The sequence below is a fragment of the Myotis nattereri genome, assembly GCF_964212035.1.
Source record: "Myotis nattereri genome assembly, chromosome: 16".
In the NCBI taxonomy this organism is placed as follows: Eukaryota; Metazoa; Chordata; class Mammalia; order Chiroptera; family Vespertilionidae; genus Myotis; species Myotis nattereri.
The window spans coordinates 38,019,947-38,047,766 of NC_138091.1; the positions used below are offsets into that span (position 1 = coordinate 38,019,947).

Sequence of the window (27,820 nt, forward strand, 5' to 3'; positions counted from 1 at the left end):
CTCCACAGCCCAGAGCTCAGCAGCACAGCAGGAAACCTGAATGCTAGAGGCTGAGACGGGATCTACCACAGGGTGTTTCCATGGCAAGTGTCCACGCCAAGACCTCTGCAGGCCTCTGAAGGCCTGGATCCCGAAGGCGATGAGGATAAGATGGACAAAGAGCAGTCTGACCAGTTCCGAGGGGTCCCAGGACATGGGCGCTTTAAGACTGAAAAGGTGCAAACCCCAAATCACGCCCTTCCCCAACCCTGGGCTCCTCATGCACTGATGTTAACTTGTCTCTCACCACAGGCTCCTATGAGCGCACAGGTTCTATCTTGTCCCTCTCTCTGTCCCCAGCGCCAGTGTCCCAGCATGCGGTGAATCAGTGAGTCTCAGTGGGTGGTTAGAAATATGATCAGCAGAAAAGGCATTTTAAAAAGAAGTTGTCCTGCAGGCAAGTTGAGCCAAAACAGAGAGATGACAAGTATCGGGCGGCTAGAAACGACCTGGCTACTCTGCAAAGGGAACGCTCAGCAGTGCGGTACAGCCGCACCCGGCAGCAGAGAGCCGGCAGCCCGGGACGTCCTCGTGGCACCTTCCCGCCGGTCCCTCGGGCTGGCGGCACAGTGACCTGCGGAACGGAGCTGGCACAGGCAATGAGAGCGGGGAGAAGAACCCGCCTGGCTGTGCGGGTCTGAATGAGGTAACTGGTGAGCTTCCAGAGGTGGGTGCTGTTTAAGAGAACGAGTGATCTCAGGCATCATGGAAGGGACGGGCGTCTACAAAGGCAGAACCAGAGCCTGTGCTGCGTGGCCTCCACACACGAACACCACGAAGACATCGCACAGTAAGAAACAGTGACTTCCCGTCAGGCAGTGAACTCCACGGCGAGTCTCCGAGTTCACCGGGCGGACCCGCGTGAGCCGCTCCCCTGGCTGGAGCACGTACAGGAGACGCTTCCTCACGTGGGACCCTCACTGCATGTAACCACTAAGGCTCTCGGTAGAGAAAAGACAGGAATTGATTAAAACGAAAATTAAAAATTACATTAAATTTAGGGGGAGAAAGGACACGGCGATTTAGGGAACATGACTCTGAGGATGACGTGTACAGTGACGCTGTAATGCTTGCTCTTCACCAGCTGGAGAATGTTCTGGATACGAACACTCTTCCTGGCCGGGGGGGGGGGGGGTACCACACAGAATAGATGTATTGCATTTCTTCTTCATGAGCAAGCTTCACGTGACGCTTAGCTCACTTGTGCTCATGTGGCATTCTACAGTGTGATCAAACTATAAAGTTATTAAAATCTGCCAAGAGAAACAAAAAATCCTGCCCACGAGGCACGCGGGGAGCCTGGCCTTGGCCACCAAGCCCCTGGCCACCCTGCTGGCTGCAGGGATAGAGGCCTCATCGCCTGCCCTCTGGCCCAGCTCTCCCGGGAGGGCCACAGTGGCCAGGTAGGCCCTTGACCCTCCGGTTCCGAAGGCCTGTCCCTGCCTGTGTCCTTGACGGCCAGGGAAGTATCACTTCTTGCCCCCAAATGCTCCTAAGCATCCCTAAACGGTCCAGGCCACAAAGCCACCAAAAGCCACCATGGAGGCCACCAGCACGTGGGGCCGCAGCTGCCTCGGGACCGAGCGTCTCCTCCGTTTCCCACACCTGCGGCGTGGCCTCCCTTCCGCGTGCGCTGACCCGCCCCAACACCACACGCCACTGCCCCGAGGCAGCACTGGGTCCAGTGACCCGGGACACTTGGGCGCACGGTGCTCGGGGACCAGTGGCCTCCGTCCCTCCGTCGGTGCCCCTCAGCCTGCTGGTCGGGGAGAGCGGCTCCGGGCCCCGCACACAGGCAGAGCTTAGGCTTTCTTCCTCCCGCTTCCTTCAAGGCCTGCAGGCTGACATCAAACAGGAAGTTTAAAAAGAAACGTGTCTGAAGCCAGTCTATCCAGGAGGAGGTGGAGGTGCCCTGCTGCTGCCTGGGGACGGCCCTTCCCGCAGCTGTTCCCTGGTGGTGAAGCTTTCACCCCCGTCTTCCCAGCTTCCTGCAGGTCAGGAGGGGTCACCTCTCCCCATCTAGGGGTCAGACCCTCCTCTGCCAGCTGCAGAGCAGGCAGCTCAAGGCACTGGTTTGGGAGCCTGGTCTTCTTGCTAAGTGTGGCCTCTGGCCCTGGATTGCAGACAGGGGGCGCTCAGTCACAGCTGGGGCCACACGACGGAGTCCGGCCTGGCTCCAGGCCGTCTGCAGTCAGGGGGGCCTGCGGCTCGGGGGGCGGGTGGAAGTAGTAGGGCTGGAAGAGCCTCTCGTGGCTGCACAGCTCCATGGCCCGGTAGGTGTGAGCGAGGAGGTGGGGGAAGCGGGACGTGAAGTAGCGCACGAAGTCGTCGGGGAGGGAGCCCAGTGTCTCCCGCACCTCCGCGGGGAGCTCCCGGTAGTGGTGCTTCTGCAAACAGGGCGACAGACACAGGCCGTCAGTTAGGGAGCCCAGGAAGCGCTGGTCAGAGACCCTTTTATTACTCAAGGAAGAAAACGTTAGTTAGTTCTCTGTAAAGGAGAGGGGGAAGGGCTAAGCAGCCCACAATCCATCCTGCTCACCAGGGCTGCTTCCTCTCACTCGGAGACCTCGGAGCTGAGCAAGGCCCAGCGTGGCGAGTGGGTGGGGACCTAGCGAGGCCCCTGGCAGCCTCAAGCGGAATAAAGTCGCCTGGAACTGAAGTGTCTGCCCCAATGGGCTTGGAGGCCTCGTCTGGGCCTGGGCCCTGTCTGAAGGCTGCTCAGCGACAGCTCAGGCCAACACCCCCAGGGCCCTCCAGAGACAAGTGGGGCCCCTGCCCAGGGCCCTGGAGACAGGCCCGTGTGGGAAGTGCCCAGAGGGCCCTCTAGGGGTGGACATGGTGCTGGGTCGGGCCGGCAGAGGCACCACAGTCAGTGGAGACCACAGAGGACGCTGGCAGCACAGAGCCCACCTCCCAGGTGAGCTGCTCGCCTCAGGTCCCAGAGAACGACGCCCGTCTACGGGAGGAAAGTCTCTAGTTTGCCCCGTCTGGCTAAGGCCGCCCAGCCTCTGCGAGGTCAGCATTCCAGGCTGGGTGAGAGGGTGCATAGAGAATGGACAGGAGAGGGTGCTAGCGGCTGGGTTCACAGCCCTCACCTTATTTCTCATGGCTCGGAGGAGGTCTCTGACGGAGCCGCCTTTGTAGGTTCTGAATTTACGCAGATCTAGAAAAAAACAAGGAATGCAATGGAACAAACACTTTCCACAAGAAAACAATTCCTGAGGCTCCTGGGGACTAAGCGATGGGACTGAAACATCACTGCACTCTCATCGAGGACGGAGCGCCCAGACTGAACCCGGGTGGGGCTCGTCTGCATCCCACCTGCTGATCACACCCTGACCAGAGACAAGCCCCACCCACCACTGATCCGTCACTCAGACAACAATGAAACAATGAAACAACAATGAAACGGTCTGCCGTGCATCTAAACCAGTCGACACCCACAGAGAGCCTCCACCCTGCATGTGGTGCTTGGAGCTCCAACAGCCTGCCATTTCCACGTTTGCGTCTCAGAACCGGCTGCAGCTTTGGGGACATCGGTGGTCACCTGTCTGGAGGGGGACGGTGATGTTCTCCCTCCAGTCCATCTTCACCACGGCTCGCCCGCCTCTCTCCAGCTGCTTCACGATCGGGCCGTCCAGGGACTCCTTTTCTATCCGGTCACTCACGTCCTGCAGGGAGACGAGGGCCACAGGTGGTGGTCAGCGTGGAGAGAAGCTGAGCTGGAGGATCGACACCCAGGCAGAGCGGTCACTGCCTCCTGAGTCCTCAGCTGGGCTGAAGCCGGCCTCAGGGCGGGGCAGCTGGACTTCTGCCTCCCCCACTCCAGTGAGTTAACTTTCCCCTGGGAGTGGGCATGTCTGCTACTCACTGCAGAGAGGCCCACATGGTCCGTCTCCATGACAGAGATGACACAGATCATACCTGTCCACGGACCCTGAGCCCCTCACCTGCATGTCACACCAGGGAGGACTCTGAGAAACACATCACCTTCCCCAAAGCCACCTGGCAACACTAGGAGGCCTTAAAATAGCCACAACTTTACAGGAGTTCATGTCCACTGATCCTGTAATTTAACCTCAGAATCTATCTTAAGAGCTAGGCAAACAAACAAACAAAAACTCAATATAAGGAAATGTTTAAATCTGTGAAACTTGAATGAAATTGTATGACGCCTGAGGTTTGCTTCAAAATATTCTGGGGCAGGGAGGGGTGGAGAGAGGGCCAAGGCTGAGTTAACAATTGCTGGGCCCGGCTGATGGCTAACCGGGAGTTCATTATCATATTCCCTCTACTTCTGTGTGCATCTGAAAGCTCCCATAACACAGGTTTTAAATGATGGCACACACATATGATAGAATGCAAGAGTCATTAGAATTTTAGAGCTTTAACATGGAAAAATACTTAAAGTAGTATATACAGTAAAAAAAAAAAAGGCAAGATACAAAACTGTACATATAGCTTGATCCTGATCTCACTTTTATTTTATGAAGAAAATATATTGCTGAAACCGGTTTGGCTCAGTGGATAGAGCATCGGCCTGTGGACTGAAAGGTCCCAGGTTCGATTCCGGTCAAGGGCATGTACCTGGGTTGCGGGCACATTCCCAGTAGGCGATGCGCAGGAGGCAGCTGATCGATGTTTCTCTCTCATCGATGTTTCTAGCTCTCTATCCCTCCCCCTTCCTCTCTGTAAAAAATCAATAAAATATATTTTTAATAAAAAAAAAATATATATATATATTAAGCTGCCAGGCCGACTGCCTCTAGGTATGGGATCGGGGTCATGTGTCTTAGTCCTTGTCCTGCTGCCTCTCAGCGCCTGGCGAGCGCTGCCTCAGTCTGCATGGAGCCAGGCCCACCTGGAAGAACTGGAGCTGCTTCTCGAGGCTCCAGAAGAACGGGTGCTTCAGCACATGCTTCGCTGACGGGCGCTTCTGAGGGTCCATGGAGATCATTTTCTCTATCAGCTCCCGGGCGATGACGTCTTCTGCGGAGGAAGACAACAAGCAGCGACGAACGCATCATCACCAGCCCAGTGCCACGGCAGACCACCCACACCTGACCCGTCCGCATGCCCTTGGACTTAAGACTCCACGGACAAGAATTCGTCTGTAACTTAATGACGAGCTTGCCCAGGATTCTTCAGCGGATAAGGAGAGTCCTCATCACAGGGTGTGAAAAGGGCTGGAAATACCCACTCAGAGGCTCGGTGACAGCCATGCCCCCTACCCTGAACTGGGGGCCACGAGAATGACGCCCCGGCTGAACACGGGTCAACACGGAGAGAGAGTCAAGGTGAAGCTAAGAACCGAGCACGTTGCAAAATAGTATGTACCTATGCACATATGCCTAGATAGGTGACCAGAGTAATATATACAAAGGTGTCATCAGCACCCATTCATCACTGTATAATGGAATTATGGGCCTTAAACATTTCTCTACTGGGAATACGGGAAATTAATCCATCAGCAAAAACGTAAGTTTTTAATTTTAAAAAGTTAAAGATGTTTATAAGAACTGGGTGTCGTGGGTAAATTATAACACAGAAAAGCCTGAGGTCAGGAAGAAAGACTTGCTGCACCCAGGCCTGGAGAGTGAGGACCAAGCTAGCCTGTCTCCAGCCCCGCCTGCACCCGCTGACCCCTGGCGCAGGCCAGAGCCAGTCCAGCGTATGACGCATGGGCTGCGTGTCCTTCCGAACGTTGGTGCAGGAAAGACCTCAGATTATATAACCCTAACGAGTCACGAGCTGGAGAACACAGGTCCCCACAGGGGCTGCCCAGGTCATGCAGGTAATGGGTGACCTGACGAAAACTCAGCTTCTTGGCTCTAGAAGGAGGTGCTGCAGGAATAGTCCCTCCAGCCACAGGGGGGCTCCTGGAGAGAGCATCCCTGGGAACACAGAGCTGGCACCATCCCAGCGCAGGGGCCTCCGGGCAGCTGAGGAGCAGCTCCTTCCCCCGCACGCCCTGCTGCCCGCTCACCGTGCTTCTCGGGCTGTAAGCAGTCGAGGCTGTAGGCGCCCAGGAGGATGTTGGCCTGTCGCTGCAGGGACTTGCCGAAAGGGTGGCTGCCCTCAGAAACCACGTAGTAGAACACGCAGCCCGCAGAGAAGATGTCCACCGTGTAGGTCTGAAAAGAAGTGCGGGGTGTGAGAGGCCTTCTGGGAGCCCCTCTCCCAGCAGCAGGGGAGTGCAGCTGCCACTTCCTCCACATTGAGCATGTCGTGGAGGACGGGCTAACGTTTGGGAATTGCTCGGAGCGGTGCTGGGCCCTGCAGGGGCTGCTTGGGTGGCATGTTCACCTTCAAGACAGGGGTTCTGGGGCCGACTGCCGGGACCCAGCTCTGCCACCGGCCAGCCAGAAGCCCTGTGACTGCTCTGTGTCTGTGTCCTCCAACGGAAAAAGGAGAGAACATGCTATGCTCCTGGGGGTTGTGAAGATTACGTGCATTAATACGTGAAAATTCACCTAAACTGGTGTGTGGCCAGAGGAAGCTCCCTCCTAGCCATCAACTACTCTTCACCCAGCCGGCAGGTGGCTCCTTGGAGGTGGGGATTTCTGTGCCTTTGCTGCCTGGTGTACCCCAGGGCCTGCTTATGTGAGGCTTAAAACTTAGTTAATAAAGGAATAAAACACTTGCTGCTTCAAAAATAGCCCCAGAAAGAAACTATGTGACAAGTTTCCAGGGAGGCCATTCTGATGTTCGCGTGCACCTCTCACTGATCCCACAAACCCGTTCTGTGTCTGCGGGGACTTTCGGGAAATGTGCAGGGTGGTTTCCAGCCTGCACTACTGGGATGTAACACTAGGTGGCTCCCGAGCATGGCCTGCCGCCAGGCTGCACCACTGATTCTCCAGCAGACACCTGAGGACCCGGGAGGGACCAGGAGCCCGGCACCTTCCACTCTGGGGAAAACACTCCTGTAACAATGACGACCTGCCGTCCACCCTCAGCACAGCCCCGCGGGGTGAGCACAGCGAGTGGCATAAAGACCTGGGCAGAGAGGTCCAACGACGACCAGGGCAAGGTTGTCCTAGTCAAGGACGAGACTCAGGTCTTCCAATTCCCAGGCCCGACCACCTTTATCTCATCAGACTGTCCTCACGCGGGTGACAGATTCGGGACAGAGGAGCAAGTCCACCACAGCTGAAGCTCTCACCTGCCCCTTCACCTGCTCGGTATCATTCAAGCTCCCCGTTTGCCACAGCCTGCGCTGCCTGACGCCCCCAGTACTCAGCACCGATGCCGGGGCGCTCTTGTCCTACACGCCTGGGTCCCCTGCTCCCACCAGCTCATCTCTACGCTCAGTTAGGTTCTTTCCCACCCTTGTTACTGCCACTTGTTCTTTAATTTAAATATCCCATAAGCTGTTAAAACACGGCTGCCACCAACTCTGAGGTGAGCTGAGTTCTGCAAAGATTCAACAAAGGGGAGAGGCTACAAACTCCTATGAACTGGATGTGGGAGACTCCACTGTAAGGGACTGGGACATAAATAGTGAACTAGGATTCTGCTCTTAGGACGGGTGTGAAAAGTCTAGGTCTCAAACTAGAAGGCACAGAAGTGGCATGTGAGGTGCTTTATACAGGAGAGGAAATGAGCAACTCCATTCAGTTGGACCCGAACGCGAAGAAAAAAACCTACGTCAAAGATTCCTATTACTTAACGAATCACAGTACTTGCTTTAAGCTAGTGTTTAAAGTGTGATGAATTTTCTCATGACCTTCATCATAACTGACTTCTTTGGCTCACTGACCAGCTGCTGGTCCCCTGTGAATGGGGTAAGAGGGCTCGACGGAATCTCATCTATGTCAGACTGGCTGACCCCATCCGGGTCTGGATCGGGGGATAAAGGTGCGGAGACACGATGGGCTCTCAGCAAAAGGATGAAGAAGCCAGCGGGAGGGCTCCCGTTGACCCAATTTGAGTGTCAAAAGGAGAAACAGAATAGGAGAAAAAGGACTATAATGGATTATAACACTATTTAAAAAAATCCATGAATTCATAGTGACTCAAAAAGAGAGAGAGAAAGGGGATCAGAAATAAAACTCCTCTTTATGGAAAAATGTCAGCTAACACATGCAGAAGAATTCCCACCGAGTTAAGGAATTCCGGGAGGGACTGTCAGCGGACGCTGTGCCATCGGGTGAATGACTGTTGGGAAAGAGGACACCATCCACGCTGTGCCAGCCATCGCCCCACAGGGAACTAACAACAAAGCGGAAAACGTGGCGGAGGGAAAAGCAGGCGCCACCTGCGCCGGGTGAGCCGAGCTGGCATCACTAGCGGGGTCAGTAACAACGGTACAACTGCCGTGCCGTGCCGCCCGACGCCGTGGCCTGTGACGGCTGCTGCAAGAACACGTACCTTCAATCCACTCGGTCCTTGGGACCTACTTTTAGTTCACAGGGACACAAGGACTACACAGGCGAGTTAACACCATCACGAAGACACGAGTGAGCAAGCCCCAATGGGGCTTTCTCCAGACGAGCGCCTCACTCTTCAAACGTCACTCCCAGGGAGCAGAGAAGGTCGGGGACCGAAGCAGATTACAGGGGAGAGCGTCACATGCCATGCAAGGCACGTGACTGGGCCCTGGTTTGCAAACACCAGCTCTGTAAGCGGGATCTGGGGCAATGTGAATGTGGACTGAGTGTCAGAGGTCAACGTTAGCTGTTGAGGTGTGATATGGTGTAAAGCTTAGGACTGTGCTTGTTCTCGGAAGACACCTGCTGGGGTATTTATGGGTGAAGGACTGGGGTGCTTCCCTTTTATATTCAACTGCTTCAGCAACAGACAGAAAGTGAAAAATAACAAGTGTTGAATCTGGACGGAGGTACAAAGGTATTTTCTGCACATCTTAAAAATCCTCAAAATGACAAGTTGAGAGAAAAAAACAAAAAGAAAAAGAATACAAACTGGAAGTGCGTTCACCTTACGGAAGCTCTGAGTTCCCAAACACGGGGGGAGTGCCTGGGGAAGGAGGGGAACCCAGACGCTTGCTCCCGTGGGCCCTCTCGTCCATCTGGTTGTGAGACGATACGAAGGGCCAGCGGGGTGCTGTTAAACACGTGTCACTGCCCTCCAGTCCCGACAGGAGGCTCCTAGTCCTGACAGTGCGAGAGGCTGCAGTTTTCCAAGGCCTGTGCCCGTTCGTTACTCACGGGGTTCTCCTTGCAGTCCTCACTCAGCATCTCCGGGGCGATCCAGCCTTCGGTGCCGGGCACCCCCGAGCGGCGGCTGAAGCTGTGCCTGCCCACTGCCAGCTTCTTGCAGAGGCCGAAGTCGGAGATCATGGCCTTGATCCTGCCATGCGCATTGGGCATGGAGAGGAGGATGTTGTGGGGCTTCAGGTCTCTGTGAACTAACACAAAACTCCGGATGAGCCCCGTGTGAACCACGAGCAGCATCGGGCCTCCTCCTGCGATGGGAGTGCACCCCCCTCAGACTGCCCAGCGCCCTGCGCCTCTACAGGCTTCAACTGCGTAAGAATCCTCCTCAGACGCTTACACAGCGTGCACACCAGCGACGCAGCAAAGAGCTTCGGCAGAGGCCAGGCCCACCTGGGCAGGCCCGTCACCCGGTCACCCCGCCCGGGCCGCGCCCCGTGGGGGAAGCCTCTCACCGATGTTGAGGGAGTGCAGGTGGGCCAGGCCGGAGGTGGTCTGCTGCAGCAAGGTGATGGGCTCCAGGCCGAGGTGGGCAAAGTCCTTCTGCTCCACGTACTGCAAGAGACACGAAGGCCCGGTCGCAGCTCAGCCCCAGAACTCGGCCCCTCAGTGCATGCTCCTCTGTCTCTTTTTAAAGTGATTCAGTTTTATTTAGAAAAGTCCTGCCTCCAGCTTTCTGCTTTAACATTTGGTATTGAGTCAGCTCATTTTCTTTTATCATATTTTAAGAAATGGAAGTTTTACTGACAATATTCTGTCCAAATCCTTATTTTTCCAAAGACTTTCTCCTCAACGAATAGGCTAATTTAAACAAACAACTAAGCTCCAACTTACTAGTTCACAGCGGGAAAGATAAGAGGGTAAAACACTCAAGTTCACTGCCTCATACAGGTAAACCTACGAGTGAATGAGTGAGCCAGTGTCACGGCGAGCTGGAAACTGAGCAGAAGGAATTATGATCCTAACGCCTCGGGCCATCAGGAAGCGTCCTCCCAGCCCACACCAGCCCTGGGATCGGGACCGGCCAGGTGTTCCAGAGGCCAAGAGGGAGATGAACGCTAACCACAGGTTGCCCGAGGCAGGCTGAGGGACACCCCAGTTTAAGGTGGGGTGATAAAACTGCTCCACATTTTGACTTTGTTTAAATGGGTATACAACTTTGCAAATGCATAAAACTGTCTGTCTTAAACGAGTACATATTATATAACTTCAATAAAGTTAATAAAAGGAAATAAAAAGGCAACTCCGGCCATCCTGAAACCGTGCCCCAGGTGCCGGGAGGAGGGAGGCTGCGTGGGCGCGGGCACCCACCTCCTGCAGCGTGGCCGCGCACAGCTCGATGGCGATGTACTGGAACTGCCGGTCCTTCTCGGTGCAGAAGTAACGGATCACGTTCGGGTGCTCGTCAGACTCTCGCAGCAGCTGGACCTCGCGGTCGGCGAAGCTGAAGCACTCGGGGAGGATCCTCTTGACCGCCACGTCGCGGCTGTCGAACATGCCCCTGCAGGACGAGGAGTGGGTTGGGTTGGGAGGTGCAGGGGGCTGTGGAGAGGACAGGAGGCCCGTGGACCCAGTGTTCCTTCTCCTTTGACACAGCGGCCACTCATCTGCCTCAGAGCCCTGGAGGTTCCAACCAACCACCCATGGTCACCCCTTCTCTCCCTGGAGGCGGCACTCTTCCGTCTGAGTCACGGCTTTGACCCTGCTGTACTCTGGAGCCTGGCAAGCGACAGGCACTCCTGTCTGTCGTGGTGAAGGCACAGGGCTCTCCAACCCACTCACCGGTACACAATTGTGCCCTCCGCTCCGTGGCCCAGGACGTCCTTGGGACAGAAGGAAATTTTCCCAACCATCACCATGCTGGTTTCCTCATCTGGGACAAAACAGGAAAAAGGAGGGACTGTGTTAAACAAACCCAACCTAAACCTGGAGGTGAGAGTGGCTACAGCTTCCTGAGCTCAGACTGAGACATGCATCCCAGACTCTCTATGCCTGTCCCCTGGTGAGAGACGCTCTCTGCCTGTCCCCTGCCCCGGTCCTGCCTCTGCACTGCTGTGAGAATGAACGTCTTACACCTTCCCGAAGACGGGCTCGCTACAGACCCACCTCAAGGATTTGCTCCTGAAACACCCATGTGACATGGGGAGACGAGCTGCAGTCTCCAGCGTGAGACTGAGGACTCTGAGGCCTCCTGTCCTGACACCAGCCTGAGCCACCCTCCAAGGGAAAGTGGACCAACAGCTGCACTTTCTTCCCTGGCCCCTGGCTGGCCTCGGGAATGCTCTCAAGCCAGGGGCCAGTGCACCTCTGGTCAGCAGTGACTGCCAGCCCTTGTGGGGCAAGATGAAAGGGGACCCCGGGGGCTCCCAGAAGGCCCTCTGAGAGGAGAGGCCACAGGTGGGCAGAGCCCCGGCCTGAGAGCGGGAGGGAGTCAGGTGAGAACACATTGAACGCTTGGGAACTTCGTAACCCCATGGACACTCCCAGGAGGGCCACGTGCTGTGTCTCTCAGGTGACACTCAAACGAAAGAGAAAATGACACCAAGTGGCAAATGGCTTTACCCTCGTCGTCCTGCTCCAGGCAGGGGCTGGTGCCGGCCCTGGAGGCAGAGCTGCTGGAGTGCAGCGAGTGGTTGGAGGCTCGGGGGGACGTGCTGGGGCTGCTGGTGCCCGAGCTCTCCGAGTACAGGCCGGACGAGTCCAGGAGCTCGGCGTCCTGAGCCACGTCCCCAGGTGCGTGGAAGGGCAGCTGCTGCTGCTGCAGGAGCTGGATTTTCTCCAGTTCCTTCTGGAACTGCCGGTGCTGGAGCTGCTGCTGCTGATGCATGCTCTGGGAAGAGAAACACACGTCCAGACAAGTGCGGCGTGTCCCCTGGGCCCCGGGAGAGGCAGGGCTGCCTGTGCCAGAGAAGCAGGTGCACCTTATGTGACCCCACAGGGTGGAGGAGACGGTGGGAAGCACAGGAGGCCGGGTCTGTTCACCGGCTGGTTGTCTCCCTGGCAGTTAGACTTCCCAGGACAGCCCATTCTTCCCACTGGAGGCTGACGGCCACCAGGCAGGGGCAGCAGAGGTGGACCCGCTTAAACAAGTGGAAAGCACCCCCAAAGTAAAGGGTTTATATGCCCATTCCTATATGGGCATGCGCTTCCCGGGCACTGTGAGCTAAGGTGATAACATTTCAGGGCTCGGAGCAACCTGATGAAGGAATATTCCTCTGGTACATGGTATCCAACGAACAGCCTACAAGACTGTGACTTTAGCTCACTTATTTCCAACTAGAAAGTGGGAGGGATGACCAGGCCACCTTTCTCACTCTCGCTGATATCTCTAATAGCCAGTTTTTAAGGGAAGAAAGTTAAAGGGATTTTCACCTATTATGGCTATTCTTTAAAAAGGAAAATGTATTTAACTATTCAAAAGGAACTGTAAGCAAGGTTTACAAATCAGTTTGTACAGTCAAACCATAAGATCTTCTCATTTTTTTGAGAAGCCAGTGTCTCTCTAATTACAATGCTTTTAAAGATTAGCAAATATTGACTTTTACATGTGAAAAGAAACGTATATGCTTGTTTGCTGTGTTTGCCCAGGCCTCACTGTCATCAGGTGACAGGCACAGAAGCTTGGAAACATGTGGGTGGGCCAGGGGGAGGGGCCGGGCCTCACTGTCATCAGGTGACAGGCACAGAAGCTTGGACACATGCGGGTGGGCCAGGGGGAGGGGCCGGGCCTCACTGTCATCAGGTGACAGGCACAGAAGCTTGGACACATGCGGGTGGGCCAGGGGGAGGGGCCGGGCCTCACTGTCATCAGGTGACAGGCACAGAAGCTTGGACACATGCGGGTGGACCAGGGGGAGGGGCCGGGCCTCACCAGGGGGTAGGTGATGATGAAGGCCACCCAGCCGATGAGTAGGAAGGTGCTCAGGACGATGGTGGCAATGTCCTTGAGCACGGAGTCCACGGGGGCCTCGGGCTTGGCGGGGGCGTGAGCAAACTTCTCCTCCACACCCTGAGAAACGGTGCTGGGCGCATTCTCTGAAGTCCGGTCAACCAGGTGGATAACCTTGTGTGGGAGAGGGTGGTTACATCTCTGCAACATTTCCAGCAAGACGAACGAGCCAATCAAGAGAAGCACTGACTGTTCACAAGGAATATGTGAGATGTGCTGGATTTTTTTAAGCCCTCTCAGAGAGCACAGGGCCTGCAACCGCTGCCTGTCCCAAAGCGACTGCCTTAAAAATTACTGCTGTGATGTTATCGTTACTCAGTCTGAGCAGCCACTGGACTCCGGTCTCCCCACTTCCTCTCTCCGTCTTTCCCTCTGCTGCCAGGGTTGTCCAGGTTTGGTAACACAGTTCTTCTGTAGCCGAGTGATCCCCTTTCCCACCGGTCCCCACCTGGTAGCCTCAGATTCGGTCAGGCCTGTCTCCTCAGCCCCACAGCTGGACACACAGGTCAGCCTCACCTCCAGGCCTAAGCTCTGCTGCTCTCCTCCCTCCAGCGGCCTCTGCTGCTGTCCCAGCCTTCGGTCCCACTGCCTTTCCTGCAGCTTTTGCTAATGGCCATCTCCTTCCTCCCCTCCGTCCCTACCAGCTGTCATTTGCCGTGGAGTCCCCAGCGGAGTCGACTGCAAGCTCTAAAGGCAAGAGGAATGCCTTATTCCCACCACCCGACCCGAAGAGCCGTCACTGCTCCCTGCCCCACTCACGTCCTCAAAGCTCTTTTTCTCAGAGTCGGCAGGAATCACATTTTCCCGGTGTTTGGGCAGATTGTTGGGGAATCTCTCCAGCATCTTGGTAGACGCAGACAGCGGCGTTTCATGGTGTCCTGGGAGAGGAAAGGACACTTTCATGAGAATAGCGTCCAGGTGGGGGCAGCCCTCGCGGCCCAGCTGAGGCAGCAGTCGCTATCCACAGAGAGGTCCGCAGTGCAAACACTCACGTTTGTAAAGGGAGAGAACGAACACGAGAGGCAGCTGCCAGGAATGTCTCATCAAGACAGAAGTTTTGCCCAGCGGGTGTGGCTCAGTGGTTGAGCATCCACTCATAAATCAGGAGGTCACCAGTTCGATTCCGGGCCAGGGCACATGCAGCGTTGTGGGCTCAATCCCCATTAGGGGGCATGCAGCCAAGTGATGTTTCTCTCTTATCAATGTTTCTCTCTCTCTCCCTTCCCTTCTTCTCTCTGTCTAAAATCAGTAAAAACTTTATTTTTTTTTTAAAGACAGACATGTTGTTACTTCATGGCATGTATCCAGTCTTCTCAATCTCATAATGAGGGGCGAGAAGTCTCCTTGTCAGGAGAGGAATTAGGGTGCTGGGGATACGTTTCAGAGCAAGACTTGTGTGCCTGTTCCTAACAGGCTGTCTGCGGCTGAAGCGTTAGGAGGCTTTGTTCGACGTCCATGGAGTTCGCCCTTCAATGCTTCCCCTTGTAACATCACTCCGCTAAGAGTGTCAACTTCCCACCTTGGTTTTCAGTTGCCCCGGGGGAGCTCTATTTCTTTTACCGCAACGTGAGCTTCCATCTGGGGAGTGGTGAGCTATTCGCGAGAGCAACAGGACATATCTGCTAGGAGGACAGGGTCAGGTGCTCTCAGCGTTCACTCGTTGCTCTCCACACGACTACTTCGTGACTACCTAGTATTCATCACACATTTATTGAGCATCTATTGTGCGCAAATGACCCCCCACACCGCCAGGTGTGCCAGTTCACCTCTCCCTGGGCTGCTGGCACCCTGGCCCCGGACACTTTCCTGTTTGTTCTCTCATTGAGATCGGGTCCCACTGTGATCTTTCTGCTATTCTATCCAAGGTTTTACGATGTATTGCTAAGATACAAACAGCAGCTAGTCCAAGCTACAAACATCTTTTGACCTAGAAAAACCCTAAATCCCTCCCTTTAGGTCAGTTCTCTACCAACAACACAACACTGCTCTTCACGGGAAGCCTCACTTTGGTCTGATCCGCCCCTAGTTGCTCCTTGTTGGCCGAAGACCTCGGAGACAGGCTTTGCTGGGGAGTCGTACTTCCTCACGCGAGGTCTGCAGACCTCGGACTCAGATTTGCTGGTGGGCCCAGGGACCTGAACGTATCTCCCGGTCCCTCTAAGGCTAACAGAAGACCTTCACTCTAAGAAATCAAGCTGTGCCTTCCACGAGCCACCATGGGCAGCAGTGCCCTGCCCGCCCCACCCCTGACGCCCGCTCTTAGTGCTCCAAGTCCTGCCCCTCCTGTAGGGCACCTCGCAACCCACTGCCATGGAGGTGATGAGCCCCAATTCATTCGTCTTCCTCCTGTAGTTCCTACGCACAGGCTTCTCCCCCAGCTCGGTAATAGCACGCTTCACATGCTGAACCAAGTATGCTCCAAACGTACTCACGAGACCCGGAAACACTTTCACGTAAACGGTACCTGCGTTTAGTGATTATCTACCATCAGCAGTTATGTCCGGACTCCAGAGCAAAAGCAGAGGCCCTGCCCTGGGTCTGCCGATTCAGGGTCTCGGGGGCTTGAGTGCCTAAGTGACAAAGCCCCCAGGGGAAGCTGAGAGCACCCCAGGTTAGCACCGCTGCTCTGGGCAACCCCAGACCAAGTCCCTCAAGCTAAGAGGACTCACTTTATTTTCAAGATGAATGTGATGTGGGGATGTCCCTAGTTTCTTCCACAAAAACCAAATAGAAGAACAAAATAGTTCAACATGAAGAGCGTGTCCTTTGGCCTTGGCCCCAGTTTACACAAAGACTATTTAGAATGGGGACGCGTGGGAGTTCCTCAGAAGGGCCTTCAGAACTGAGGATGCTTCCCTAACTACTTCTTCATATTTCGTGGGTTTTTCAGTTTTCTTACTTGAGCAAATTCTCCTTTTTAAAGGGATATCATTTTGCAGTGATAAAGCCATGAAGATTTTTTCTGTGTTTTTGTAATAGTCTTACATACACCTTTCCTTAATTTCCAATACTTTTCTCACTTCTTAACCATTAGTAGGCAGTCTGTGTCCCCTTAACTGGTACATAAAACAGAGTTGCCTTATCACTTTAGTGGCCGCTGCTCATTAGCTATTTTTTCCCTTACTGTGAGCCCCTTCACACAAGTTTTCCAAACTACTTCTGTTTAAAAAAAAAATACAGAATTATTTTGCCATCTCCTTTGCCCATTTTTTGGTAAAGATAATGACTAAAAGAAAAATGGCTGCAAGGAGTCAGGATGAATGAGAAGAACAAGACCTGAGCAGCTACAAAGGGAATGGTCAGGGCTTGAACACACCCAGGTTCCTCTCTGCACCACCAGTCACACTGCTCCCAGGCCAGCCTCCTAGGCCCCGCACTCCCCAAGCCCCTCCACATTCCCTACCCAGTACCCCGGCTCTGCCCTCTCTCTGCCCAGGCACCAGTCAGCAGAGATCAAGAGGGAAAATGGTGAGGAGAAACCTCACGAGCCCCTGTGCCCTTACGAGGGCACCCCCAGTTCCCTCCTGCCCACCCCACCCCCTGCGGCTGCATCCCCGCCTCTCACCACCTCTGGGGCTAGGAGGCAGCAGAACTGGGACACAGAATGGGCAAATCAGATTCAAGAAGACTCGGTCCTGCTGTAACAACCTGGGACACTTGCCAGAGACACAGCTCTCTCACCTCTGCCTTCATCTGTCACACTCACTGCCTCTGGGTGTCATCTCGATTCTTATCTGGCTGGCGGACAGCAGAAGAGTGATGGCAGCAACAGCGGAAGAGAAGGAGAAGGGACTCCCCACACACACCCAGGATTTTTGCCGTGGCTCCTTGACCCGGATCCAGCCTCTAACTCTTCACCTCCCTCAGTCCCTGCTGGTCTTCAACCCTCTCCTCCCCCCGCCGCCCCCACACCCACGCCAACTCCAAGTGGGTTCTTCCATAGAAATCACTCCAGTTTCCTTAACTATCAATGGAAGTAACAAGGCTGCCTACCTGTGAAAAATAGGAAATGTATTCTAAAGTGCTTAGTGCCAATGCCTGGCACATTGCAGACATTCAGTGCATGAGATGGCTGCGCAAAGTTTACATTACAGTCATGTGCTGCCTAATGACATTTTGGTCATTGCCCGATTGCATATATGAAAACGGCCCCCAAAAATTATAATAGAGCTGAAAATTTTCTATTGCCTAGCAACGTCGCCATCATGATGTCACAGCACAACCCATTACTCACGAGTCTGCGGTGATGCTGGAGTAAAGAAACCTCCTGCACTGCCAAGTCATATAAAAGTGTAACACAGACAATTATGTACAGTACAAATATTGACAATAAACATCTATGTTACTGGTTTATGTATTTACTATACTATCCTTTTTGTTATTTTGAAGTGTCCTCTTTCTACTTATAAAGTTTGCTGTCAAACAGTGTTCCACGTTATGCCAGTAGCAGCCCCACACATCTTGTGCTTGCTGTGTCTCTGGATGGCATCATTTCTCGTGGGCTTGATTTAATCTCGTGCTGCTGTGTGCAGGAACATGCTGTGGAGGCTTGTCGCCGAGGAGCAGTATGCTGTGCCGTATGGCCCAGGTGTGTAGCAGGCTGCACCTTCTAGGTTTGTGTAACAACACTCTGGGATGTTTGCAAAATTACAAAATCGCCCAACGACGCATCTTTCAGACCGTATCCCCGACATGACTGTACTTAGTACTTGAGTTTTGGAATAGTCGTTAAACAATTTTTGGGAACTGACTTGGCAACACAGCTGCCCTGTTCATTTCCCTTGGGGGGAACAGTTCCAGGTCTGGAAGACCAGGACCCCGACTCAGCACAGAGCAGTTGACTGTAACTAGCAAGGTCGGCTCTGCCCACCAGGAGGCAGCACGTGGCAGGGAACACTCACCGATCAGAAGCCAGTAGTTCCTCAAGTAGTTGAGCTTGTTCTTCCCTTTGAGCCCAGGGTTAAGCTTCAGGTCCGTGCTGGGTGTGATCACACACTCCCCTTTGTCCCCAATGGTGACGCCGTCAGTCTGGGGGCCTTCCAGCAAAGGAAGGGTGCTGCCTCGGGGCTGTGGACAGAGCTGAAGTGAGGCCTGGGCAGCCCTTGCAGGTGAGCAGGCCTTCCCTCCCTGTGACTGTCCTAAGGCACGGTCCTACCTCCGGTTGGGGCTGGTCCAGGACAGTCAGAGCCAGACACAAAGGCCGTAGGGCGGCAGGGGAGGCTCCCCCCTCAGGGCGTGAAAGGCTGTGCTGAGGTCTTTAACAAGGACACCTTTCAAATTCTTTAGTCTAGGAACTGGGGACGGGAAGGGTGTGTGTGGAGTTCCCAGCGGCTCCTGTGAGCAGCAGTGGAAGTGAAGGAGAATGCCAGGGCACTGAGCAATCCACGGTCGAGGCACCAGACCAGGGTGGAGTCAGCTTCCCCAACGAGCCGGCTGCCGGCTCGGGCACTGCTGGACCTCAAGTGAGGCTGCCCTGCTCACGGGAGCCGCTGCCAACCCGCCTCACTGGGAAGACAAGGGATGCCAACCAAACACCTCAGACACCAAGTGAGCCGCCAGGACCATGGGGTTTCAGACGCCCAGAGACGGTGCACTGACCAGGTCAGGAAAGGATGAAAAGGATGTGAGTAGCGAAGAGGAGGAAGGGGAGAGCCGGAGTGTGAGGTGCAGCCTGAACTCAGGCTGAGAGAGATGGACAAGGAACTTCTGAGATCAGCGCACGGGTTGGACCCCAGCAGTGGGGAGGACGGGCACTGTGGGCCTGGGCTGAGGAGAGCTGTGACCTTCGGCCGGGGGTTTAGACTTCAACACCCAGACCAAGGGGATGACCAGGGCTTCCTGGGCCTAGCAAGCTGTTTTGTCATGCAGCTCTCCTCGAAAGGAGAAGGTGGCATGTGCAGGAAATGTTTTTGAGGATCTAAGATCTTAACCAACAGATGTGTATATATGATTCAAAGTCACTTTTTGCAAAAATGGAACAGGAGCAGTTAGGAGGCTGTATCTGTGAGCCTCCCCCCTCATCCTCTCGCAAGGGAACTTACCACAACAGCAACCCCCTCGTGGACCATTGAGGGGGAGGCGTAGAGGCTAGTAGAGTATTTCCCAACGTACAGGGTGGGCCTAGGAGAAAAACAGACATATGCATTCCATAGTCCTTTAAATTCTGGGCTTTTTGGAGAGAAGAATCACAGCCCCAGCCCCAAATACCACCCAGAAGAATAGCCAGATGAACTCTTAAGCACTCTGGGGTGTGGAGGCGAGACTCCTGCCCTGGCAGCAGGAGAACTGGACTGCAGGCCCCGGCTGCCACTCACTGCCTGGTGTCCTCATCTGCCACGGGCAGGGCTATGCTCAACCATCCCCACAGCGCCTGCAGAAAGGACTGCGTGCAGGGATCACCCGCGAGAGACTGATGCTTGCGGCCACGGCAAAGCCCCTGAGACGGTGGTGTATAGTTTAGAGAAAACATTCCTGCATATTATCTCATTTGCTCTTCTCCAAAAGCTCTCTCAAGTGGGAAACTGAGGCCGAGGTGGGGACGGAGAGCACACGCCTGCTGAATCTTAGACACATGCACCCTAACAGTGTAGGCCTGATTTTTAAGTGGATATAACTTACAGTAAAAACTTAAAAAATACATGAAATGGGAAAATGAGTACATCTCTTATAGTCCCACTACCTGAGATATATCCAAATTGTACTATGAATACTAACTGTCTCTTTCCTATCCCCACCCATCATTTTAATTCATTTAATACTTAAGAATTCTGAAGCGCCAGGGGACGCCCCCGGGTTCTTATATTCTGGGGTTTCTGAATGAGCCAGTTTTGGCTCTCTGTTTTCCTCATGGCTTCAGAGTCAGCTGCCCGAGCCCTGGCCCCGTGTGTGGTGTGGCACGCTGCGGCCGGCCCAGAGTGTCAGGGTCACAGAGGCCCTTTCTGCCTGAGCCCCCCGACTCACATCAGCTTGCTCTTGGCCTCCGTCTCCTTGGGGAAGGGGTACTTCCACTTGGTGATGCGCCCCACCTCCCCGGACATGAAGGTCAGGTAGCGCAGGGTCTCCACAGCGACGTTGATGTGCATCACCTTCCGCAGCCCCTCCCGCTGCCAGACGTAAAAGGCCACCACAGGGGAGGCATAGTTCTGGATCCACAGGACGTCGCCAGACTCACTGTCCACAGTCACCACCAGCCCATCGCCATTGGACACAAAATGGGACATCTCTGCACAGATCAGACAAACAAAGCCACATCGAGTCTCGCCCTGTTTTGCAACCACATCCTCAGGTCCCGGCAGGTTGTGGCCACTCAGCTAGAGGAAACAAGGTTTCTGGAGTATTCTCCGATCTCCCCCGAACAGTTTCACTCGTTCCCAATGAGCTCGCTCAGGCTCTACCACAGCAACACACTAGGAGCTGCCTGGTTTGTAAGCCTAAGACAGGATCACCCTCTGGAAGGTGAGTTACTTAGTGACGTTCGTCAGCGTTCCATTCGCTTAGTGAGAGCAAATAGGAGCCAACGGGGATGCATTTGATAGCAATCGTTTCAAACCTACTGATCAGGCTCAAAGTCAGGGCTGAACACATCTGACCACAGAGCTGGTTTCTATCAGACTTACTGACCCCGGTATTAAGTTGGCAGAAGTGGTTTTTAGTTTTCATTTGAGTTGGGGGAATGTTTACTAGAGAAATAACTGGAGGGTGAGCCACATGTAGGCAGCGAGTTGTTACTGTCACAGGTGATGCTTTTTCCTGCTTCCCACTGGGCTTCTAGCAAGTTCCTTCTGAGACAAGAGGGACTGGGCAGAGTGCACCTTCCCTCTTCTCAGGCTACCTTGCACCGTTTTACTTGGCTTCCCCTCCTCACTTCTCACCAGGACCTGCCTTCAGCGCTGCCTGTTGAAGTATTTACTCTAATTCCATGGGGAGTCCAGAACCTGCTGACCAAGACTGTCGCAAAGATCGAGCTTTTCTCCTGGATCACAAGGACCACCCGCCTGGCACAGCGCCCCCCCCCCCCCCCCCGAGGACTTACTGTAGTCCACGTCGTCCTCGGGCAACGAGGCTGCGTAGTCGAAGTAGGTGGCGTTCCACCGCAGCTCTCGGGTTTTGGTGTCGTACATGGTGATGGTGTATTCTGAGGACACACACCAGCCCGTTACCAGAGGGGCCACGCACCCACCGACGTGCTGACCTTATCTAAATGACAACAGACAAGTCCTCCCTAAACTGCCCGCAGAAAAGGCCAGGCCATCCATGTGGAAAGAGAAAAGGCCGTGTGGAGAACTGAAGTCTCAGACCCATGAGTGAACCCAGTCAACAGCACGTGGAGCAGAGACGAGCCACCCCCGTGGTGCCCTTGAACGCAGGACTCGCAGGATCATGACCAACACTTAGATCACAGTGTTGTTCTAAGCCACTGAAGTTCTGGGGTGGTTTATTATATAGCAATAGACAGATGATGTTAGAAATTGGTACCTAATAAACTGGGAAGGTGCTATAACCCAAACCTAAAACATGTGTCATTGACTGGGACCAGGTCCCAAATGGAGGCCGAAAGGTCGATGTGGAGACTGAAAGAGCAGGAAGAAAACTGCGACTGGAAGCCGAAAAGGGGTAACCCAGGTTATGGGGTGGTGACACAATTACCCAATGAACTTGTGGATCTGGCTAAAGAGATTTCCACGCAGAATGCAGAAAGTGCCGAATGGCTTCTCTCAACTGCATGTGATACATTGCAAGACAGATAAACTAAAGAAGAAACAATTTGGTTTTTGAACTGAATAGAGAGGAAATATAGAGGGTTCAGGACTGACATTCCAGCTGAAAGATTCTCGATGTAAAATAAAAGGCTTTAGGGCAAAGACGAAGTCCAGGGTGCTACCAGCAAAAAATGGCCTCGGGGTCCAGATCAAATCAGATAGCCCTTGTCAAGTAGCTCAGTTGGTTAAAATGTTGTCTCAATAGGTTCCAGGTTCAATCCCCGGTCAGGGCACATGCTAGTACAAGAAGCAACCAATGAATGCATGAATATGTGGAACAACAAATCGGTGTTTCTCTCTCTAAAAATCAATAAAAAAAATAAAGTGAGGCATTAAGACCCTTCTTTGAGACCTCAGAGAGATTTAAGGTAGTATTTCACAGACCTCCTGCTATTAAGGTATAATTTCACAGACCTTCTGCTAGATCAGAGGGTCCTAAGAGCCGTGAGAGTGTGGTCCATAGCACAAAGTAGAGAGATGTGTGGGTGTGGCTTAATCTTATAGAATGGACTGTAATTTGACACATGCTAAATCTATTTCCCCAGCCCCCGGTTCTGGGCTGGCTTCCTGACTTGCTTTGACCAGCACACTGCGGTGGAAGGGAGGTTCCGGGACTTCTGAGCCCAGACCTTAGAGGCATTGTAACGCCCACTTTTACTCAAGCAGAGGATCCAGCCATCATGGAAGGAAGTCCAGGCTCTCTGTGTGGAGCTGAGCCAAGTCCCCAGGCACCTGAGTGAACCCAGCCAACAGCATGTGGAGACCACTGATCCCTATTGAGCCCTCCCTGAATTTCTGACGCACGGAATCCTGAGCAATTAAGTGTTGGTGTTTAAAGCCACTAAGTTAGGGTGGTTTGTTAAGCAGCAATAAACAAACAATAGAGACCTTCCTGCTCACGTACAGAGCCCCGGACTGGCCTCACTCACTCTTAGAAAAGCACTGTTTGCATAGCACCTGGAGGAAGGTTCCATCTCTTTTTTAAAGCCTTGGCTACCTGAATGTTTAGACAAACTTAGCGCTCAACCGTAATTTCTTTTTTTTTAAATCCTCACCTGAGGATATGTTCATTGATTTTATAGAGAGAAGAGGGGAGAGAGGGGCAGAGACAAAGAGAGGGAAAGGGGGTGGGGAGAGGAAAAGAGAGAGAGAGAGAGAGAGAGTGAGAGCGCGCGCAACATCAATGTGAGAGAAAAACATCGATTGGTTGCCTCCCATTTGCGCCCTGATTGGGGATCGAACCCATAACCTTTTGGTGTATGGATGACGCTCCAACTGAGCCACCCCGCCAGAGCTGTAATGATTTCTAAGTTTTGGGTACAAATTTTTCCTTCTAAGTGTATGGAGTGTTGGAAGATGTCGGGTGCCGCACACACACGATGAATAAGGCAGATCCCTGCAGTGAAAGGGCTCAGCACCCACCCACTGACTCGCTCCAACGTCTGAGCACCTGCTACATGTCGGACAGGTGCCCAGTGTGGAGATACGGCAGGTGAGCGAAGCCAAGTCCTGTCCTTGGGAAGCTGATGGTGTAGTGCAGGAGGCAGAAAAGTAGGCAAATATGATTTAGAAACATGTAGTGACAAGTATTAAAAAGAAGACAAGGCTGAAAAAAGAGGTGAGGAGGGTGCTGCTGATGCCTTAACCCTTTGCGGTCCAATGTTATTTTTGGAATTCGAACAGTCTGGTCCAAATTAATTGACGGGATTGAATGTTGAACTTTTTAATGCTCTTATTGCTCGACATTGGACCTGCTCCTAGCGTCTGGTCTGTCGAGTCAGCCTCGAGGTTGGACCGAAAAGGGTTAAAGGGCCAGCGATCGGCAGTGAGTTGGTGGTTTTAACAGGGCCCACGGGCCCACATAGCGCCCCGAGGATGGAAGAGCTGCTGTCCTGGGCAGGGACGGGGAGCTGAGGTGAGGATGAGGCCTCACAGAGAGGGTACCTTTTGAGCAGCAATGTGAAAAGAGACAGGATGTTGGCCAGACAGGCCAAAACGTGCATACCTGTTAGAGAGGGACCCACAATTCCAAGTGTTTTAAAATAGCACTGCTTATTCTGGGAGCTGTGGGTAGTTCATCTTCACTGGAAAATGGAGAAGGGGAAAGAGGCAGCAGCTGCAGGCTTTGTGGGCTGCGTACGGATCGGACTGTAACCCTCAGGCACTGAGGAGCCACAGTGAGTCTAGAAAGGGGAACCATGCGGTAAAATCTGTGCTGGAGAAGACGGCTCCGGCCGCCTTCTCGATAAGGAAGCCCGGAGGCAGACACCCGTGGGGAGGCTACTTCAGGTCCTCTCTAGAAACAGGCAGGTTTGCACACGACAAAAGGCTCCTTTTCTTACCTGTGCGCCCAAGGTACAGAAGAGAGGTCGAAGGGCAGAGGCTATCTGCAAAGGCCGATGACAAAGTCTGCTGTTTCTCCCCGGTGAGAAGGTCAATGACATACCAAATGTCCTGCTTTTTACCTGAAACGTCACAAGGACACACTGGTTTACACTCGTCCTATGTGGACAAATACCACTGCCGAACCAGCAGCCCACATCCTCTGTCCGAGAGACAGGCCATTGTCTTGTCACCCTGCTCCAAGTTGGTAATGGTAATGTGGAGATAATAAAACACTTGGGCCACAGGGTCTCATAATAACTGAAAAACCTAATCATGTGCAAAAATTTCTCCAAACCTAGTAACTCGTATTGTCCTGCTTTTATTAGTGCCCTTAAATACTACAAGTCTGGCCTGGAAAGGGCAACCCTTTCCACACTAGGATCTATATAAATTCACAAGTGCACCCAGGGGTTCAGCGCGCTGCTAACCATCACCCCTATATCACAACCTCCCTACTGATGAGCTCACGTGGAAGAGGATCTACAGCAGGGGTCCTCAAACTTTTTAAACAGGGGGCCAGTTCACTGTCCCTCAGATCGTTGGAGGGCCGGACTATAGTTTTAAAAAAAAACTATGGACAAATTCCTATACACACTGTACATATCTTATTTTGAAGTAAAAAAACAAAACGGGAACAAATACAATATTTGTATTGGCATGTGGCCCACGGGCCGTAGTTTGAGGACCCCTGATCTAGAGTGACTATTTCTGACTCTAATGAGCTGGTACCTGTCACTGGGCAGTGGGGCTGGTTGCAACCTGGTGCTAATGAGATCAAAGTTATCTCAGCCCCTGTTCTACCCAGGAAGTTATTCCCAGCCACGGGCTACACCTCTCACCTCAGTCAGCTGATTAAAAGGTGTGATCAGGTGGACGGCATAGCCAAACAACACTTAGGGAAACTCAGAGATGTGCATCTACAGTACACACACCAGAGCATCATGGGAGTGGTGAGTCTGTAGCATGGGCCTCCCATCTGAAGGTCAACACATTCACTATGATGTGTGTGCATCTCTGTTTTGTAAGGTGTGGCCCCTTCCTAACTTACTGGCCAAGTTTCCTATTTCAAGGGACTTTCAGAAGCAGTGCTGAGATGCCAGGGAGAGCCCCGGGTATTCGAATTTGCTAAGGCTGCGCTTAGCTCTAACAGATGTGGCATACACACCAAGTCCACATGTGTGACACGTGTCCACGGGTCCTAACTTTGTTCTCAGCAACAAATCTTAACATGAAAAAGATCTGAAGACAGAGTGAAAACATCACCAAACAGCTGTGACCGCGGTCCCTTCCCATCTGGCACGGCGCCTCTCTGGTTCCTTCGAGGACCACTGCAGTCTCCATAACCCAGCACCACTTACATGGATGGACTGGACAACTGCCACCCTTTTAAATGTGTGTAATGAACTCACTTAAGAGGCACCACACAAAGGTGATGGAACCACAATATCCTAAATGCAGCCTAAGTGACGAATCGCTGGAAGGCCAAATAGAAACCAGCGATACCGATGGTCAGAAGGCGCGCAGAGGGGCCTGGGGCGTGGTGCAGAGGAGAGAAAGCCTGGGCTGTTCACTTCCTCCAATTCCCTCGGCTGGGGGTGGGGGAGGTCCTCACTCTGAAGGTGTGGGAGGAATCCAGAGCCCGAGTGCCTAGCAAAAACTTACTATTCAGCCTGCACTAGAGGCTCAGAAATACACATACAGGCTCCCCTACCCCCAGGCATGAATAGGCACTGAGCACTTTCAGTTCCTCCAGAAACTGGTGTATAAATACAGGATATTATTACGACTACGATTTCAAGATAAATACAGCTCTCCTTTGTGTGACAAATGCATTTTTATTGACATTCTGGCAGCGACGTGGTAAAGGGAAAGCAGGTGATCCAATGCTTTGGAAGATGTGGCCCCTGTGGGTGTTAAGTGCAGTTTTCACCCAATACTCTGATGCAGGAAATACTAAGACAGCCCTATAATAGATAGGCAGGAGCCTGGCTTCCCTTTCTTGGCTCACACCATTGTATTCACTTAAAATTTCGTCCAATGCTTCTGGGTATGTTGCAATCTTTAAATCGCAGGGGTAGGTCAACACTGCAGCTAAAAGCTTGTTAAATGAGTAACCATATTAATGGTGTCGAGTCTGTTCCCAAGTGGGGGGAGCCCTTTCTTAATTGTTCAGCTGATCCAGGCTGGAACAAGCCTAACCCAGGCAAGAAAGACCTTCAGGCAAGAAAGACCTTTCCCAGAAGGGCTGGCGAGGGGACCGCACACCTCTCTCTCAGAGACACCACTTGCCCAGCTCCTGGGCTCATTTCCAAAGAGCTCAAAGTTTCAGCGCGGAACACAGGAACTCTTACCCATGTAGAGAATCCCATCTGAACTTCGGCATGGCGATGCCTGTACCAGCTCTGGGATGGTAAAGGGAAGTTTCTTAAAAGAAAAAAAAAGGCAAAGGGAAAAATAAGTTAACCAAGTCTTACACAATTATTACAATTTTCAGAGTATACTCTGCTTCTGTTACCCAATTCTGCTAAAAAGAGAGAAGCACTATTGATGGCAGATGGGCGTTTTCCTAATTGGAGGCCCAGGAGAGGGGTGCCCTGGGCTTCCAGATCCATTTTGGACAAGCCCTCGGCTCCCAGGTCCCTGGCACTATAAACACTAACTCCTTTACTCCATGGGCCCCCCAAAGTCTCTTTTCCGGAGCACTCCTGGGGGCAACACAGACCTTTTTCTGAAAAGACTTACACAATTATGGAGAGTTACACAATCTTTGAAATTCTAAGGGGGCAGGAAGAATTTGCCCGTCTTGGAAAATTGGCCCGGAACCAGCTAAGACTGAAGAGAATGTCAATGCTTCTCAGAGTGAGAGAGAGAGCCATGAGATTCATTCTGAGGAGCAGCAATCTCCGTGCCCAGCGGGAGCTCCGAGAAAAAGAAGTCATCATTATGTGGGCAACATAGGAGCCTGAAGTGGAAGAGAAGTGTTGATGTTTTCTTCAGTAAATAATTCTCTACTGAAAAACAGAAGACAAATCGGACCTTTTGGTGTTAAAGGAAGTCACGGTAAGTGCCAGGAAAAGAAACTCAGAGGAATCCACATTGTTTCAGCTGCATTTCATCATAAAACCGATTCTTCTGAGCCTCCAGCTGACATCTGATGAGTCCTTTTGGTGAAGGCTTGTTTCAGTGTGCTTTATTTTTGGAACATTCTGTGTTTCTGAAACCGTTCTATAGATAACTGCCTCTACTACGCTGCCACCTTTTTCTCCACGAAAGATTTCTCTCTTGCTTCAATAAACAGAACTTTAAATAAGTAATCATTTGGACTTTCCCATCATCCCAAGGTTTAAGCTATGCCTTAGAAAAGGAAAAATGCCACAGAGCAGCTGTAATGACTGGGCTTCTGCCAGATGTTTCTGAGAAACAGAAAGTCACTGCAAGGCTTCTGAGTCCTGTGTTCTCTGCCAAGCCTCCCGATTCAGGGCCTGAACTGGCAACATGTTGCTCCTGGAGCT

The 27,820-nt window shown here is 52.9% G+C and overlaps 1 protein-coding gene across 1 annotated transcript in view; it reads right to left on the reverse strand.

Annotated features, from left to right (window-relative positions):
- Positions 1–2,174: 2,174 nt before the first annotated feature.
- ERN1 (endoplasmic reticulum to nucleus signaling 1) overlaps positions 2,175–27,820 on the reverse strand; it is a gene marked incomplete at both ends in the record, with an annotated part of 65,146 nt that continues 39,500 nt past the window's right edge. Inside the window, 18 exons of the mRNA XM_081108951.1 lie at positions 2,175–2,426; positions 3,135–3,202; positions 3,587–3,710; positions 4,901–5,028; positions 6,026–6,173; positions 9,210–9,409; positions 9,671–9,770; positions 10,527–10,716; positions 10,998–11,088; positions 11,778–12,045; positions 13,087–13,278; positions 13,924–14,042; positions 18,066–18,231; positions 19,206–19,284; positions 20,125–20,386; positions 21,197–21,298; positions 24,266–24,388; positions 26,660–26,732. Of these exons, the coding sequence (XP_080965077.1) occupies positions 2,175–2,426; positions 3,135–3,202; positions 3,587–3,710; positions 4,901–5,028; positions 6,026–6,173; positions 9,210–9,409; positions 9,671–9,770; positions 10,527–10,716; positions 10,998–11,088; positions 11,778–12,045; positions 13,087–13,278; positions 13,924–14,042; positions 18,066–18,231; positions 19,206–19,284; positions 20,125–20,386; positions 21,197–21,298; positions 24,266–24,388; positions 26,660–26,732 (2,685 nt within the window). The remainder of the gene's footprint in view (positions 2,427–3,134; positions 3,203–3,586; positions 3,711–4,900; positions 5,029–6,025; positions 6,174–9,209; positions 9,410–9,670; positions 9,771–10,526; positions 10,717–10,997; positions 11,089–11,777; positions 12,046–13,086; positions 13,279–13,923; positions 14,043–18,065; positions 18,232–19,205; positions 19,285–20,124; positions 20,387–21,196; positions 21,299–24,265; positions 24,389–26,659; positions 26,733–27,820) is intronic.